Genomic DNA, 14,093 nt, shown 5'->3' on the forward strand with positions numbered 1-14,093 from the left:
ACCAGCGTGCCGCAGGTTATAGGTACACAGGGAAGTATTACTAACCATTCTTCCTGCCTAATTCTGGCTTATCTTTATCTCAGTCTCATCTTTTCCTTGCAGATATCAACTCTTAGCCCTTTAAGACCAACAATTTATTTTGTCACTACATATTCGCAATTCATTTGAAATTGAGTTATCCTTACAGATGCCTTAATGAAGCCTAAACAAGACTGATTCACACAGAAATGAGGCATTTTTGCCTAGGAAAAGCACCAAAAAGACAAAACCTAGGAAATCTGAATTCTGATGGTGAATCTGGTATAATTGTGAAGCAAAACATTTTTGGTGTTTTACGGTTTCTGTGTCATTTTAGTCAGTTAAGGGAATATTTTCTTGACCCGAACTACTACTTCCAGTCTTATTAACTGAAATGCATAAGTAAAAGTTCTTTCCAATGATAAAACAGTCGAGTCTAGTTATGGATAGACTTTTTAGCTTTTTAAATGCTGCTACTCTCTAGTGTATCCTGGGGGGTTCTACAGTTCTGTACTAGAACTCTCTGGATGGTATGAAATGAGGTGAAATGGAGAAGGAAACGTATACAGATATTTCTTTTAAACACAGATCAGTTTAGATCTCTCTTAAGCAGGGAGCAAAGGTTTTCCAGCACACTGAAAACTCTCACTTTGAAGAAGAGAATACATTTTAACAATTTAATACCTGTCTAAGGTATTAAAGTTTACAAAACCAACACAAGTTTACAGAACCAACAGTGTTTCATTTAACATTTAGTCTCCTGCATTCCACATACTCAAGTTGTAGGCTGTTTTTTCTACATATCACTTACATTTCATTGCCAAGATGGCACAGTAATTTTTTTTAATTTTTTCTAATTAAAGTATTTCAATATTTCTATTTTACCAGCCTTCCATCCTAACTGTTTTTCAAAATTGATATTATACAGCTTTCCTTTAATCTTTCTCCACATTAATTTTTACTATTTTGGAAGGAAGGGAGTCTATTAAATGCCACCAGAGATGTCTCTACCTTTATGCTTCATCACTAAAATCTTAAACATGAGAATTTGGTTCAGCAACGACAATATATGTATTTCCACAATAAATAAACATCTGTCTTAAAATATGTATGTTAGTCTCCCCTAGCAGTTTCTCATGTGATTAAAGGCTGGCTTGTTTTAAAACTGAATTAATCAACTTTATAAAACTCCACTTCTCATTAATTATAATAGCATGCCATTTATCTGGCTATTGGCCAAACTGAGTTTAAAGGGACAGTTCACTCAAGTGAATGCCTGTGCACGTGTCTGTAGGATAGAGCCCAATATAATGTTTCTAGCTCTAGATAAATTTTCATCTTAATACCAAAGTGTTTTCCATTTCCTTGCAGAGTTAATAATGTCATTATTAAGGTAATAATCTATCATGTCACCTCTGCAAGGGGATTTTTTTTTTTAAAAAAGGGGGGAAAATGTCTTTCTGTCCTACTCAGCGCAGTACTACTTTTTGCATCTAATATACTCTCAGCAAGATGAACCATGTAACTTTAAAGTTTTTACTCTGTTTAAAATTCCAAAAAATTTTGTTAGTTTAAATGGAATCAAATAACTCTGCGTTGACTGTAATTTGGAGAAGAGGAGCATAAATGTTTCTTCACGGGGAGGTATTTAAGAGGTGATGTATCTTTAAGTGTCTCCGCCTCTGAATCCACCCACTTCTTGATAGCTGCAGCAGCCTTGTTGACTCACAGGAGCCGTGTTCATGCAATAGCCAGCAATGAGCAGTATTTTTCAGAGATTTTAAGAGCACACCTCTGCTATGTATTTGGCGTTCTAGCTCGCTGGGGCTGAAGGTGTATGAAAGAAAGTTTTACGTTTCGAAGATATTGCAAAAGATAGTTCCTCCTCTCATCCTGGAAAATCCTGACGGACCAGTTGGATACCTTTCAGGCCTTAACCAAGAACTTTATCTTCTCATCCCACTGTCTTTTTTACAGTAGAAAGACCTGAGACACCCTTTAAGAACTGAGAATCTGACTAATTTAAACAGATGGCTAATCCCAGTGCTGTCTGCAATGGACACCTACATCATCACCATCAGAAACAGAATAACCTCTTAAAAAGTGGAATCTATAAGAAAAATGGAATTACTAAAGGAATGAAGGTAAGGTTTGACTGTTTATGCTAATTGCCTCAACATTGAAAACAAATAGGTAGTTGCAACATTACTTATTAAGCTAGTTTTACAGCGGTCTTAGTCTCCATTGAACAGGATGTATGGATTAAGCTTGTGTAAGTTTGTAATCGTGGGACCTAACACTGCTTTTGTCTTTCTTCCTAAACTGCAGAGAATTGCAAGTGCTAGTGCAAATACTGTTGGTCCCATGGACTAATTTAGCCTCTGGTTCCTATCAAACACAATAAACACCTGCACGCTGAAATGTAGTAGCTTCCTTCTAAAGCTTAACCGGTGGTGGAGTTGACTTTGCAATGTATTAATCACTAGTGGAAAGCTGTTTTGTCTACTAAAGTGTGTGTGGATTGAAGTGTGATTTGTTGCTGTACATGTATAACAAGAATAACAAAATGTAGGCGGGGGAAGCTGCCTTTTCTTGATGTTTACATTACTGCAAGGTCGGTTTAGCTCATGCCTGCGCTCTCCCGATGCCTGTTCTCCAGCCTTGTACTGCTTAAAATCCAAGGCATTTGCTTACTGTTTTCTCAAGCTGTTCCCTTTGAAGCAGCACTTCTCACTTTACGTGAACATTTTGTAGACCAGTTGGCATGGAGCATCCTAGAGCATGAACCACAAAACCAACATTGTCGAGCCCAAATCTTGGAGGTTGTCTTTCTGCAATACCTGTTCTGACTGGGAGCTCACAGTCTGTCATGCAGTGTCCTAGTTCTGGATCTCGATGTGATCATTAGTAGAAAGCCTTGTAGTGACTAGAAAAGGGCTGACTTCGCAGCGTGGTGTGATGGTGAGAGGGGGATGGAGGAGGCTGCTTTTGGAGCCTGAGTGCTCACCTGACCATCCCAGCTGGAAGCTCTAGAGAAGCGTTGTGTAGAGCGAGGCGAGGGCTCCGCTGTTTTACAAATAAACTGCTATCTTCTATCTTTCTCTAAATGGGGCTCTCACACGCCTCAGCACTCTAATGAAGGCACGCCCAGTGTCATGCCTAATGATTGTCTGGCTTTAGGTGTCTCCCTTGGTATGAGTGTTTCCCAATCGTTGGCTTGCGCTGGATGAGGAAAGAAAAGAAAGCTTGTGCAATGATTGAAAAAGGCCTTTCTTGGATTTGCTTCCAGAAACCTAATCCAGCATATTTTTACATATCACATATACCTCCCTATTGCTTTATACATTAGTTATTTGCCGCAATGATGTTCTAAATCTTTGCTTTCCATTTGAGTGACAAATTTCAAGGACTAAGCTTTGCTATTTAGTTACCGGTAACCTGCTGCAAATGACTGATTTTGAAAGCAGTAGACTCCCAGGAGGGGATTAATTAGGATTTCCTCCTTAATAGGAAAGAGAAGTAAAGTAAACAACTAGAGAAGTAAAGAATAATATAACAGAGGTTGAGCAGAAAGGAAATGAATATTGACCTGAAAGCAGTGGCAAAGAAAAGAAGGAATTAGTAGATAGACCTGCTAGATTAGTGGTGTCTTACAAGCACTGTATGGTTGGAGGAGAAGGTGTTTTACCCTGCTGTGGGATGTGTGAAAGTAGCACTGAGCCACTGGTAAATACCATCCCCGGCTGAGGAATTGGTGAGGAAGTGAAGCCTTAGAAAGTTCAGGAGGCTTGTCAGAGGCAGATTTGGTAAGTCTGGGTCTAGCACCGTGTTCCGAGTTACGTACCATTTCCCCTTTCTCGCTTCAAACACACATTGGGAAAGTAGGAAACAATAACAGACAAGAGTCCTGCAGGAACCAGGAATCTCATTCCTGGTAGGAATCTCCCCATTCCTGTCTGGTCTGTTTCCCCGCCCCAGCTGCCTCACCCTGTTCAGTGCTTATATGCTATTTTACAGGAACAGATACTGTTCCTTCCTCCCTGCTCTGTTTACATGCCTTGCTGCTGGAGGTGTGCAACTCCACACGGTCTTCCAGTGCGTTTGTAGTTGCAGCTCCTCACTGAGGTGTGATTCCCACTTTACAGCTGGGATCTGAGGAGCAGGCAATATGGCAGCTGGATGCACAAGGAAGCCTGTACAACACCCAGACTCAGGTTTCTCGTAATTGCAGTCATTTTCCTCCCTCCTGCCTCTTGTGCTCTTTATCCACCATGCCCTGATTTCCCCTAAAACTCCAACACACACACACACACATGTGCTTTACAGCGATTCAGTAAATTAATTGACCATTGAACTCTTTATATAGGAGGAATACAGTGCTAGGGATATTCAGGGGATGTGACAGATGATGCTGGTTCTAAAACTTGAGACTTGTGGCAGTTCTGAAGCTCTTGGGGTTAGTTACAGCTGTGTTGCTTTGCAAGGAGGGGAAGAGGGAAACGTGGTTTGCGAGAGGCACCCGGTGCAGAGGCTGCAGTGAGAGAATGGCACAGTGAAGGCTTCTAAGCCAGGAACATGTAGCAATAGTTGCACACAACTGACTGACTGGAACATCAGGCTTTGCAGAACTCAGCTCCATCAACCCTTTTTTTTCCCAGGGAGCCCACAGGAAGCACTGGCTTCAAGAAATGCTGGCTTTGGAAACACTGCTTTTGAAAACACTGGCTCAGGAACAGCGTGTTTTTACATCTTAATGATGTAAGAACATTTTGTGTGTTTCTGAAATAGAAACAGAGAAAGAAACGGAAATAGAGAAGCAATTCTGATACCAGAAAACCCCCGAGGTTTCTAAAGAAAGGATTTTGTGTAATGGGTTGGAAAAGGTAATTAGGGATGATCAAATGTGGAGGAGTTGGGAAGCTCTCTTTGCTTCTAGCACTCCGTGGCATACCAAGGACAGAAAGCAGGTAGCTGAGTGATAACGAAGCAGTGAAGCATCCTACGGGACGAGAAGCTGTTGCTTTTGGGAAGTGATAAATTGCTTTGGGGTGGGACTGCTTGTTTGAATAGCTTCTGTGATGATTTTAAGTCTGACTCACTCAATTCTAGCTGATAGCACAGACTGTCCTGTACTAAGGGACATCAGGCTTAACCTTGTCCCCCCCAGCCTTCTGCATCCTGGCATTCTTTGGAGTTGGGCCACAGCAAGACCTAAGCTTGGAGAGGTGGGTCATGGACCGTGTCTTACGCTTTGTTAGTGCTTCTAACCCGGTCAGATGCTTCGTGTTCTTCCAGAACCCATAGCCTGGACTTAACCTTTATCCAAAGCACAGTTCAGTATCTAACATACTTACTTATATAACTGTATTGACCAGGAGAAAGTATTTTCCTAGAGATGGTTTCTTTGCTGTTGTATTGCTGTTGATTGGGTGCCAATTATAGGGGACATTGGAGTTTTAAAACAACGAATGTGTTTGTCCAGGGGAAACTTTTTTCCCTGTGGAACACGTGCAACAATTTTATTTCTTTGATAGATCATTTCCTTGGATGCCTTAGCCTCCAAGACATCATAAACCTATTTGCAAATTCATTATTTTGCTGTTCTGCACTGAGAATGGCAGTTACTTGTAAGAAACTTGCAGTCTACAGCCTTTTCCAGGGCTTTCAAGCTCCTTTCTGAAAGCAAAAAAATAGCCTGTGATGAGATCAAACCCAGTAACTTCTACCCCACTCATGTGATGGACCAAAAATGGGATGGTCACCAACATTTGGGGGCTGTAAAACTCAGAAGATGTTTATATTTATTCTCTGTCCTGTGCCATCTGCAGCTCCTTTTAACTGTTCTGCTCCGCTATTGGTTTAATATTCCAGAATCCAGTCTCAGTTCCTTCCATGCTTTTGGCTCCCCCAGTTTTCTTCCACTCCTTTCTGCCCTACGATGTCATTTATTCCCTAATTAAGATCTTAAAGAAAACACTGACTGTCTAACAGGAGAGTCATGAAAGGAATATGCCATGCAACTGTTCTCATAGGGGTAATTTTCTTGCATGTTGTAAAGGCCACCTGTAATTTTTTTTGCTCTGTCCTCTCACAAATGTAGACAGCACTTCCTGTGTTTTTGCAGAAGCCAGAGCAAATGGGGCATTTTGGCTGCAAACTCAATATAAATGTAGCTCAAATATAAATATGTAAATAGTAAACTCAATATAAAACTCAATATAATGAGTCCTGCAGGAAAAAAAATAAACTAATTCCCCCAGTCAGGGTCATGCAATAAAGAGTAAGGAGAGAAGGATAAGGCTGATCAGGTTATAGTCTTTCCAACTGTTTGCAGCCTCAGTTGGGCAGCCATAATGATCTACCAACATAACCACCTTTTTCTGAAATATCTTCACATTTTGGAGTTGGTTTGGGTAAAAACAACAGAAAGGTAACTTTTTTGGGCCCGGCTAAGGCTTTTGGACCTGTCCCATTGTGCATGTGTTCGTGGAAAGTGCCAACCCCATAAGCCCTCTGGGTTTCATAGCTATGGTGACAAGAGGCGAAAAAAAAAAAAAAATTGAGACTTGGTTTTCAGGCAGATTCTGTACCAATGACTACACCTGTTGCTTCAGCTGCACCGCAGATATGAGTGGCCTCCTCATCCTCAGTTCCTGCCTTCTCTCCTCCTTGGTTTCGAGCCCCAGAAATGTGTTGCTTTGCACCTGCACTCTCAGCTAATAATCACAGGTCTCGGATCCACACCCTTGTTTCTGTCATCTGCCCTGCTATGTGATGAGCTCAATGCAATGGAAGCAGGAAACACTTCTGCAACCTGAGATGTCACCAGTTTGTAGGCACATGTAACAGTCACTGACTCTTGTGGCAGTGCTCTGTGTTGCATGAGACTTTACATGCAAGGCTGAGATTTTTCGCATAGCTCAATACCTAAGTTTCCAGTTAGCCCTGTTAACACCTGGAAATCTCAAAAAACCATGGAAATAGTGTCCCATTGCTGGATGGGGTGGGTGACTTAGTGACTGCAGATGCGGATAAGGTGTGCTCCATGCTTTCTCTGCCTCTGTTTTCACCACTGACGTCTTCCAAGCCTCTGTGTTGTCAGACTACCAGTAGTGGAAGACGATTGAGTCATGGATCTCTTGAGAAATCTCAACCCATACAAGTGCATGAGATCAGGAGGGAAGCACCTAAGTGTGCTGGGTGATGTCACAGTGATATCATACTACCATCTTTGAAAGGTCCTGGTTATCAAAGAGCACCCGATAACTTAAGGCAGATGTTGCACCTTTCTTCAAAAGATAGATGATTTCTAGCAATTGTTGTGTCTGGGATCAGAGAGAGGAAGGAGACTGGGAGCAGCAGGCACAGATGGACCAGAGATAAGTGATATTTGACTGACTGTCTTCAGTGATGAAGTGACTGGATTTGTGAATGAGAGGTGAGTGATGGTGTCATCTCCCCTGACTTTAGCAATACCATCTTCCTGTGCTGCTGGGGACATTACGGTCTGGATGGCTAGACTACTCTATGGGTTAATAACTGGCTGGATCATTGGGCTCAAAGGGCAGTCATTAATGGTTCATACTTTGCCTGCAGGCTGGAGAGGTTTCATATATGGGCAGGGGAAGCAGGAATCAAGATGCAGGTGACAGCAGTGGGATGTGTGGAGTCTTTCAGGGCCCAGCTGGGACAAAACCCTGAGCACCCTGCTGGGAATTTGGTGTTGACCTGCCTTTGAAGACCAGGATGAACCAGAGATCAGCTGAGTGCCCATCCAGTCTTAGCTTGGCCTGTTGACCCTTCAGTGCAAGGTGGCAGCATTTCTGTGGTGAGTCAGCACCAGCGATCTAAAAATGGACAGAATTGGTGCAGAACCCCAGTGGGGCTTCTGTGGGTAATTACCTGGTGAGCAGCTTGTTCTTGCTCAATAGAGGTAATTAGTAAAAGAAAGCCATGGGGTGGCTCGTCCCATTGCCTGCCTACTTATGTCCCTTCAGCATGAGAATTAATTACCTTTGCAAGCTCTAAGTGGCTGTCAGGCTTTCAGAAACCAGAAAGGTAACACGCATTTTCTACCTGCCGTGTCATCGAGGGACAAGGGACGTGGCTGGTTGTGTTCCATTGCAGAAGAAAGGTCATGAATCACAATGAGCAGAATGATAAGATAAGGGCTGTTTAGGGACTCTCGGGGTCCCTGTGTGAGATGCCACATGCAGGATTGCAGGAATGACCACAGAACCATGGATGAAATGTGAAAGTAAATTTATTTGCATTACCTTGTCAAACGAGGGTTCCCTGAAGCAGCACGTGGGCAGAGACACACAAACAGGGACATCACAGAACTCGGTTCGTGCTTGGTCTTTGCTAGAGGATCACCAGACCTGCTATTTTCACCTGTATTTCCAGGGTTCTCACAGGTGTAGTTTACCTCCCTGCTTCAGTCTTTCGCACAGCAGGGCAGGAATCTCAAGCGTGTTCAATAGAGTGCCTATAATCTATATATTATTGAAACACAGACATTCCATTTATCCAGTACACAAAGCTAAGCAACAATCAGTATGATTTAGGTGTTCTTCTACACCTCAGCTGCAGGTTGTCTGGGCATCTTTATAATTCACCTCAACAATCGCCCGTTATGTTCCTACAGTTTCTATAAAACCTGAATTTTCACCACAGAAATGGTTAGGATTGTGCTGCCTCTCGGCTTGCTGTTTGTATGTGTGCAGTGGTGGTTCAAATCCTGCTTTATAGGGTACTAGACAACTACAAAGATCCCTTAATATATCATGATATGTAGGTCTGTTCCTTCTGCCAGTAGATGTATGAACTTCTCATAATTATTCTTTAACTTCTTTTGAAAGAAAATTAACTTTTGTTGTGGCTGGGACTGTGGCATCCACCAGCAAAGCAGGAAATTAAATGTCCCTACAATGACCAGTGGCTCAGCCAGAGAATTCCTCCCATTCCTGGCAACTGATTTTTCCAAAGAAAATATTTTGCAGAAAGTAGCCAAGCCAGAAATTTTGTCAGGCTATTGCCTGAGAGAGCTGTCATTGTGGGATTGATGTTGAACTGGAAGAAAAACATCATTTAAGGAGAAGAGCAGGCAGCAGGAACCAGCAGTATGGTGTGCCAGACCAAAGAGGAGCTGGTGTATTTTGCACTTTAAGATACATTAATTCAACCAGATAACTAAAGCACTTTGTGAGATATCCTTAGAATAAAAATGTGAGGTGAAGAGGTGAATTTCCAGGGTAGATGCCATCTAGGTACACCCATGTTTTCAGCACAAAGTAACATTTAACACCTGCCCAGGTGTCTTTCTCCCTCCTAAGGTATTTTGAATTTCTAGAACATCCAGTGTAGATGTAACACAGCAAAGCTTTATGTGTTTTACTGATCATCTTTTTGGAAATCATTCAGCTGTATCCTTTCCTTCGTTCATTTGGTCAAGCACAGGCATGTATTCTGTTGTTTCCCCCCTTCTTCCAAAAAATCTGGTTTTCTCCCTCAGTTTACCAAGAGCTGAGGATTTATTCACTTCATTTATTCCAGGAATATGAAAAGACAAATTTGTAGTGCAGAGCTGAGACTCGTAGCCGTTTCGGCTGACATCATGCTGCACTCTGCTTCCTCCAGGAATTTCCATTTGAGTTTTTGCTTCCCTGCTGCTGATTCATACGGTCTGAGGAGCTGCCATGCATCTCTCTCTCTGACTCACATGTAGCTATCTGAGACTTCAGCCTGGCTAATCTCACAGTCCAAAGCTGTCAGCCTACACCTGCACTCACAGCAGCCAATTTGTATCTTCTTGAGCTTTCCTGGGGCTGTTCTGCAGGAAATGCCTCCATCCGCCCCAGTGTTTCAATTTCCTGTCCATTCCTTGGGTTTCCACAAAACTTTGAGTGTCTTCTGAAAGGAGCATTTCTCCCTCTGTGGTCACCAAGTTGTGCTTCCTGCAGGTAAAGGTAAGCTGCAGTCAGGTGTTCATGCAGGCTATTGTGGGGGAGATCACTCAGCCTGATGAGAGAGCAGGATACAGATATTTCCACCCAGTCCTAGCAGCCTTGTGTCAGTGACTGTAGTGATGTAGATGGCAGCCTTGGAGATCAGGGAATATAACCTGAGAAATAAATTTAAGACCACCTCTGCTTATCACACTGTACCTCGTTGTGCCCTGAATGACTCCCAGCCTTATGATCCCATCAAATACATCAATCTCCTGCTCAGACCACCTGCTGATCAAGCTCAAACCTTCAGGTGCTACACAGATCCCAACACCAAACTACAAAACAACTGAAAGCAAACGAGATTTGGTGAAAGCATTTCAGGGTCAAAGAAAGCATTTGAAATATCAGTATGTTTTCCCTGCTTTTCACGATCATATCCATGCAAGTTCCTGAGTTTGAGCTTTTGAACTTGCAGCAATTTCTTGACATGTCAGTCAGTCATGCTCAAAGGGAACATTTTGCTTTGTCTGACACAAAACCGTGTGTCTGCATGTCTCTGGATGTCTCTTCTGCATATAAGGCAAGGCTCTCCTCTGCAATTTTTTCCTTGCATCACTAGTATATAAACAGCATTTTTGTTTGCATGTGTGGGTGGTAAGATTATCTGGGAGGTTCTAGCAGATATCAGGGTGTGTTAATCTCAAAGCAGGAAACCTTCTTGGCTTTTGATTGTTTTATTTTGATCAGAAAGGAAACAAAACCCTATTCCAACTGTTTTGATGCAATCTCCACCCCTTTTCATCCCTCCTAATCACAATCACCACCAACAGGTCGTTGTCCTTCATTCCTTTTTGCTTGCTTCGGGTTACAAAAGAGCTAAAGTGAGATTTTTATAAGCTTCTAAGTACTAGAGTAGTGCATTTGTGGCTGAATACATAAGGGGTGTTACAAAGCAGATTCTCATTTCTTTGTGTGTACAGTCCAGTTTCATCCTAGGTTAGGAAAGGATCACTTTCAAATAATCTGGGAAGTAGGTGAATTATTACTTTTTGGCTCTCGGTACATTTTTTAACGATGTCTCTTCAGGTTGAACTCAGAGCCTTTGTTCCTCAAATCTGTTTCGTACCCATGACCGAGCAGGAAGTACAGATTCCAAAACAAAAATTAGGGGTTTGCCAAAACCTACACCTTCTAAAGAAAAAAGTTAAACATTTTCAGTTTTTATTCCGTGACAGGTATGCTGTTGATATATGCTATGTCTCATCACTTTCCCTTTCCATAATCTGTGTTTGTTTTCAGATGGCTATTAATGTAACTGATATGTTGACATGCAGTAGCGTGAAATGTTGGACATGCTGTGTGCACTTGTAGAACTTGGCAAAATAATGATGAGTTTGTGTCCTGGGACAGGAGACTTTGTGCTGTGGGAACTGAGGAGCAGCTTTCATGAAATTCAGTCCCACCTTGGGTTAAGCCTTTTGTCCCAGGAGAGGTGTAATTTGTTACATTGCTGAAAAGGAATTAATTGGCCTCCTCACATCTCTTGCTCACCAGTGAAAGGTAAAGAAATAAAATTAGGCACACACAAGGACTGTCTTGAGCCAAAGATATGCAGGATGGAGAAAGGCTGCGAGGAGGCTGTTCTTCCCCTGTATGTCTAAGGATGGAAAGCTGAGCAGGCCCCTTGGTGCTCAGAGTAGAAATCTAGCAGAGGACTTGTCACAGCAGCAGTTTGCATCATAAAGTGATGTTTGCAAGATCATTCCATCTCCCTCCATGTGCAGTGTCTTCGCCAGCACACAGGTTCACCTGTACTTTCCAATAAGCTGTTCCCTGCCCTTCATTAACATCTGGGCTCTTACTGAATTTCTGCTGGGACGAGTGAAATCTATTCTTTTTATTGTCTTTCTCTATAAATGAAACTCTGCCATCACCTCTTTGATTTGGTAAAGAAATCACTGAGGTTTGCTTTCGAGATCCTTATCTGGAGGTTATGCAAGAGTGAAAGTCAACAGTCACTGCTGCTAATAAACAAGACAGCATTACCAAGCACAACAGATCAAAAATGGAGCCCTGTCAGCTTCCCTCTCATTCTCAACCCAAAGGATCAATCAGTTAATTTATGCTTTTGAAAATCTTGTGTTGACTTCCTTATGCTTACACCTCAGCCCAATTCAATCAAGCAAATCACAAGGTAAAAATCAGCTTTACCCACCAATAGGTAGAAAATACTTTACAATTTGCAGAGATTATTAGCAGGTTTTTATATCTGTGATTCAGTGTAACCGAAGACTGCTTGAATTCTTGCACATGGTCTGAGAATCACATGTATATATGTGTTTAGTGATACTGTCTGTCATCTGCTCAACAGCTTGTGAACTAGTCAGCCATTTTCAGCCCAATTTAACAAAGGCATGTCATCCACTCTTTCCTTGAGTAGGCAGCTGGGCACAGGAGAAAGGCCCTGCTCATTCCCTGCTGGAAGAGAAGCTGCAGTGAGAACTCATTCCTCCAGTGCCCTGGGGAGTGTGCAGAAGAAAGGAGATTTGATCTATGTCCCAAAAAAAGAAGGAAATTTCTGTCAGTGCATTCCTTTATTTGACACCAAAGTCAGCCAACATGAGACGTGCATAAAACCCCAGAATTTATTATTCCCAGAGCTCACAGTGCTCTCTTTACTGCTGCTCTAACTCATTTCTTCGCTGTGCCTATTTTATCATTGCATTTCTCTGGAATTTATTTAGTCTGTAAACTTGCTGAGATAAAGACATTATTTTTTTGTTCTCTCCTTGTAAAATACTTGGCACAGATAGGATCAATGTCTATTAAGGGTAACTTTATTAACAGGGATTTTTATCAAAGTCTTCCCACTTCTTCAAATATCAGTGGTTTGCCGTCAGTGTTGTGTGAAGCAGTTGCCTCTCTCCTGTTCTAGCTGATGCTACTAAGCCAAGATGGAAAATTGTGGTCTCATTTCTTGAGGGACATTTCTATCAGTCTATCAACAGATGCAGCTTGAGTTCATGTTAAATGTTACTGTTTTGCTGTGATTCCACTCTAATTCAATCAGGCATCAGGTCTTCATCTTTAGAACAGACTGGTCCAAAGGTGAGCAGTTTCAAACTCATTGTTTTCACGTGGCTGGTGTTTACCCTTTTCACAAAGGCTGTGTAGTTTCAGTTCACCTCCTATTGGTCGAGGAAGGATCTCACCTGCTCAGCACTGGCATTCCAGTGGGAGCTGTATTTCAGAACATCAGCTTAAAGACAGAAATTAAAGACCTAAGAAATTAAAACAGCTTAAAGACCTCTCACTCTATGATAGGTAATTTCTGTAAGCTCAGGCTGGAGGTTGATGGTGAAGCATTTTAGAGGGCTTTGACTGCTTCTACCTTGAGACTTAAATGACCTCAATGAGAATATTTTGGTTTTCAGGGCTACCCATAGAACTACTTGAATAGTGTGGAAAGACTAAAGATATTTTGAGTGGATATCCAAGAAAGGCTTGTGCCTTTAAAACATAGCCTGAAAAGACTAGCAGAGGATGGTTTGAGGGTTCTTTAGTTTTCTTGTTACTTTGAATGATTTTTTTGCTGGAGAAGCAAAAAAAAAGCTTCTACACTGTGAAGCTTCTCAGTAACTGCCTACCATGGCTGACTGTCAATAATTTGGTTGCAGGCTCCACTGTTTGCTGCTTGTTCCTACCTTTCTTTTTTCAAGCCCTCTACATCTTCCTGGCTTATGGCTAGCATTTCAAGGCTACATTTACTCACTACTGCAGAGCGTGGGGCTGCTCTAAATGCCCACTCAGCTGTGTGGCAAAAAGAAAAAAAAAAAAAAAAAAGGTTTTTTTCCCCAGGATTCACACAGAGGTTGCAATGCAGCGTTTCAGCAGAGATTTGAGAGATGGGCATCGATCATGTGTAGATCGATGTAGATCATACTTGCCAGCTATGCCTTCTTGGAGTAGGAAACAGCTTTATCTATGAGATTATGATGATAAACAGAGTTATCAAGTCTGATGATAAATCTTCTGATATAATTTCTTGAAACTTGTTGTAGAGGTAAATGAACTAGTTACTAAATTATATTCTATGCTATTGGGAAAAAAAAGGTTTTTCTAAAA

General features: G+C 41.9%; 1 protein-coding gene across 4 annotated transcripts in view; it reads left to right on the forward strand.

The window, feature by feature from the left end:
- Window positions 1-14,093, forward strand: part of SPTLC3 (serine palmitoyltransferase long chain base subunit 3) — a 126,143-nt gene that overhangs the window by 13,405 nt on the left and 98,645 nt on the right. For all 4 annotated transcript variants that reach the window (XR_003571202.1, XM_027883574.1, XM_027883573.1 and 1 more), the window contains exon 3: window positions 1,996-2,162. Coding sequence is in view for 3 of the 4 variants with exons in the window: in XM_027883574.1 (XP_027739375.1) it covers window positions 2,049-2,162 (114 nt within the window). In the remaining variant the exon portion in view is untranslated. The remainder of the gene's footprint in view (window positions 1-1,995; window positions 2,163-14,093) is intronic.

This window comes from Empidonax traillii, unplaced genomic scaffold (genome assembly GCF_003031625.1).
Source record: "Empidonax traillii isolate 1590-97213 ecotype Southwest subspecies unplaced genomic scaffold, ASM303162v1 scaffold128:size1411021, whole genome shotgun sequence".
In the NCBI taxonomy this organism is placed as follows: Eukaryota; Metazoa; Chordata; class Aves; order Passeriformes; family Tyrannidae; genus Empidonax; species Empidonax traillii.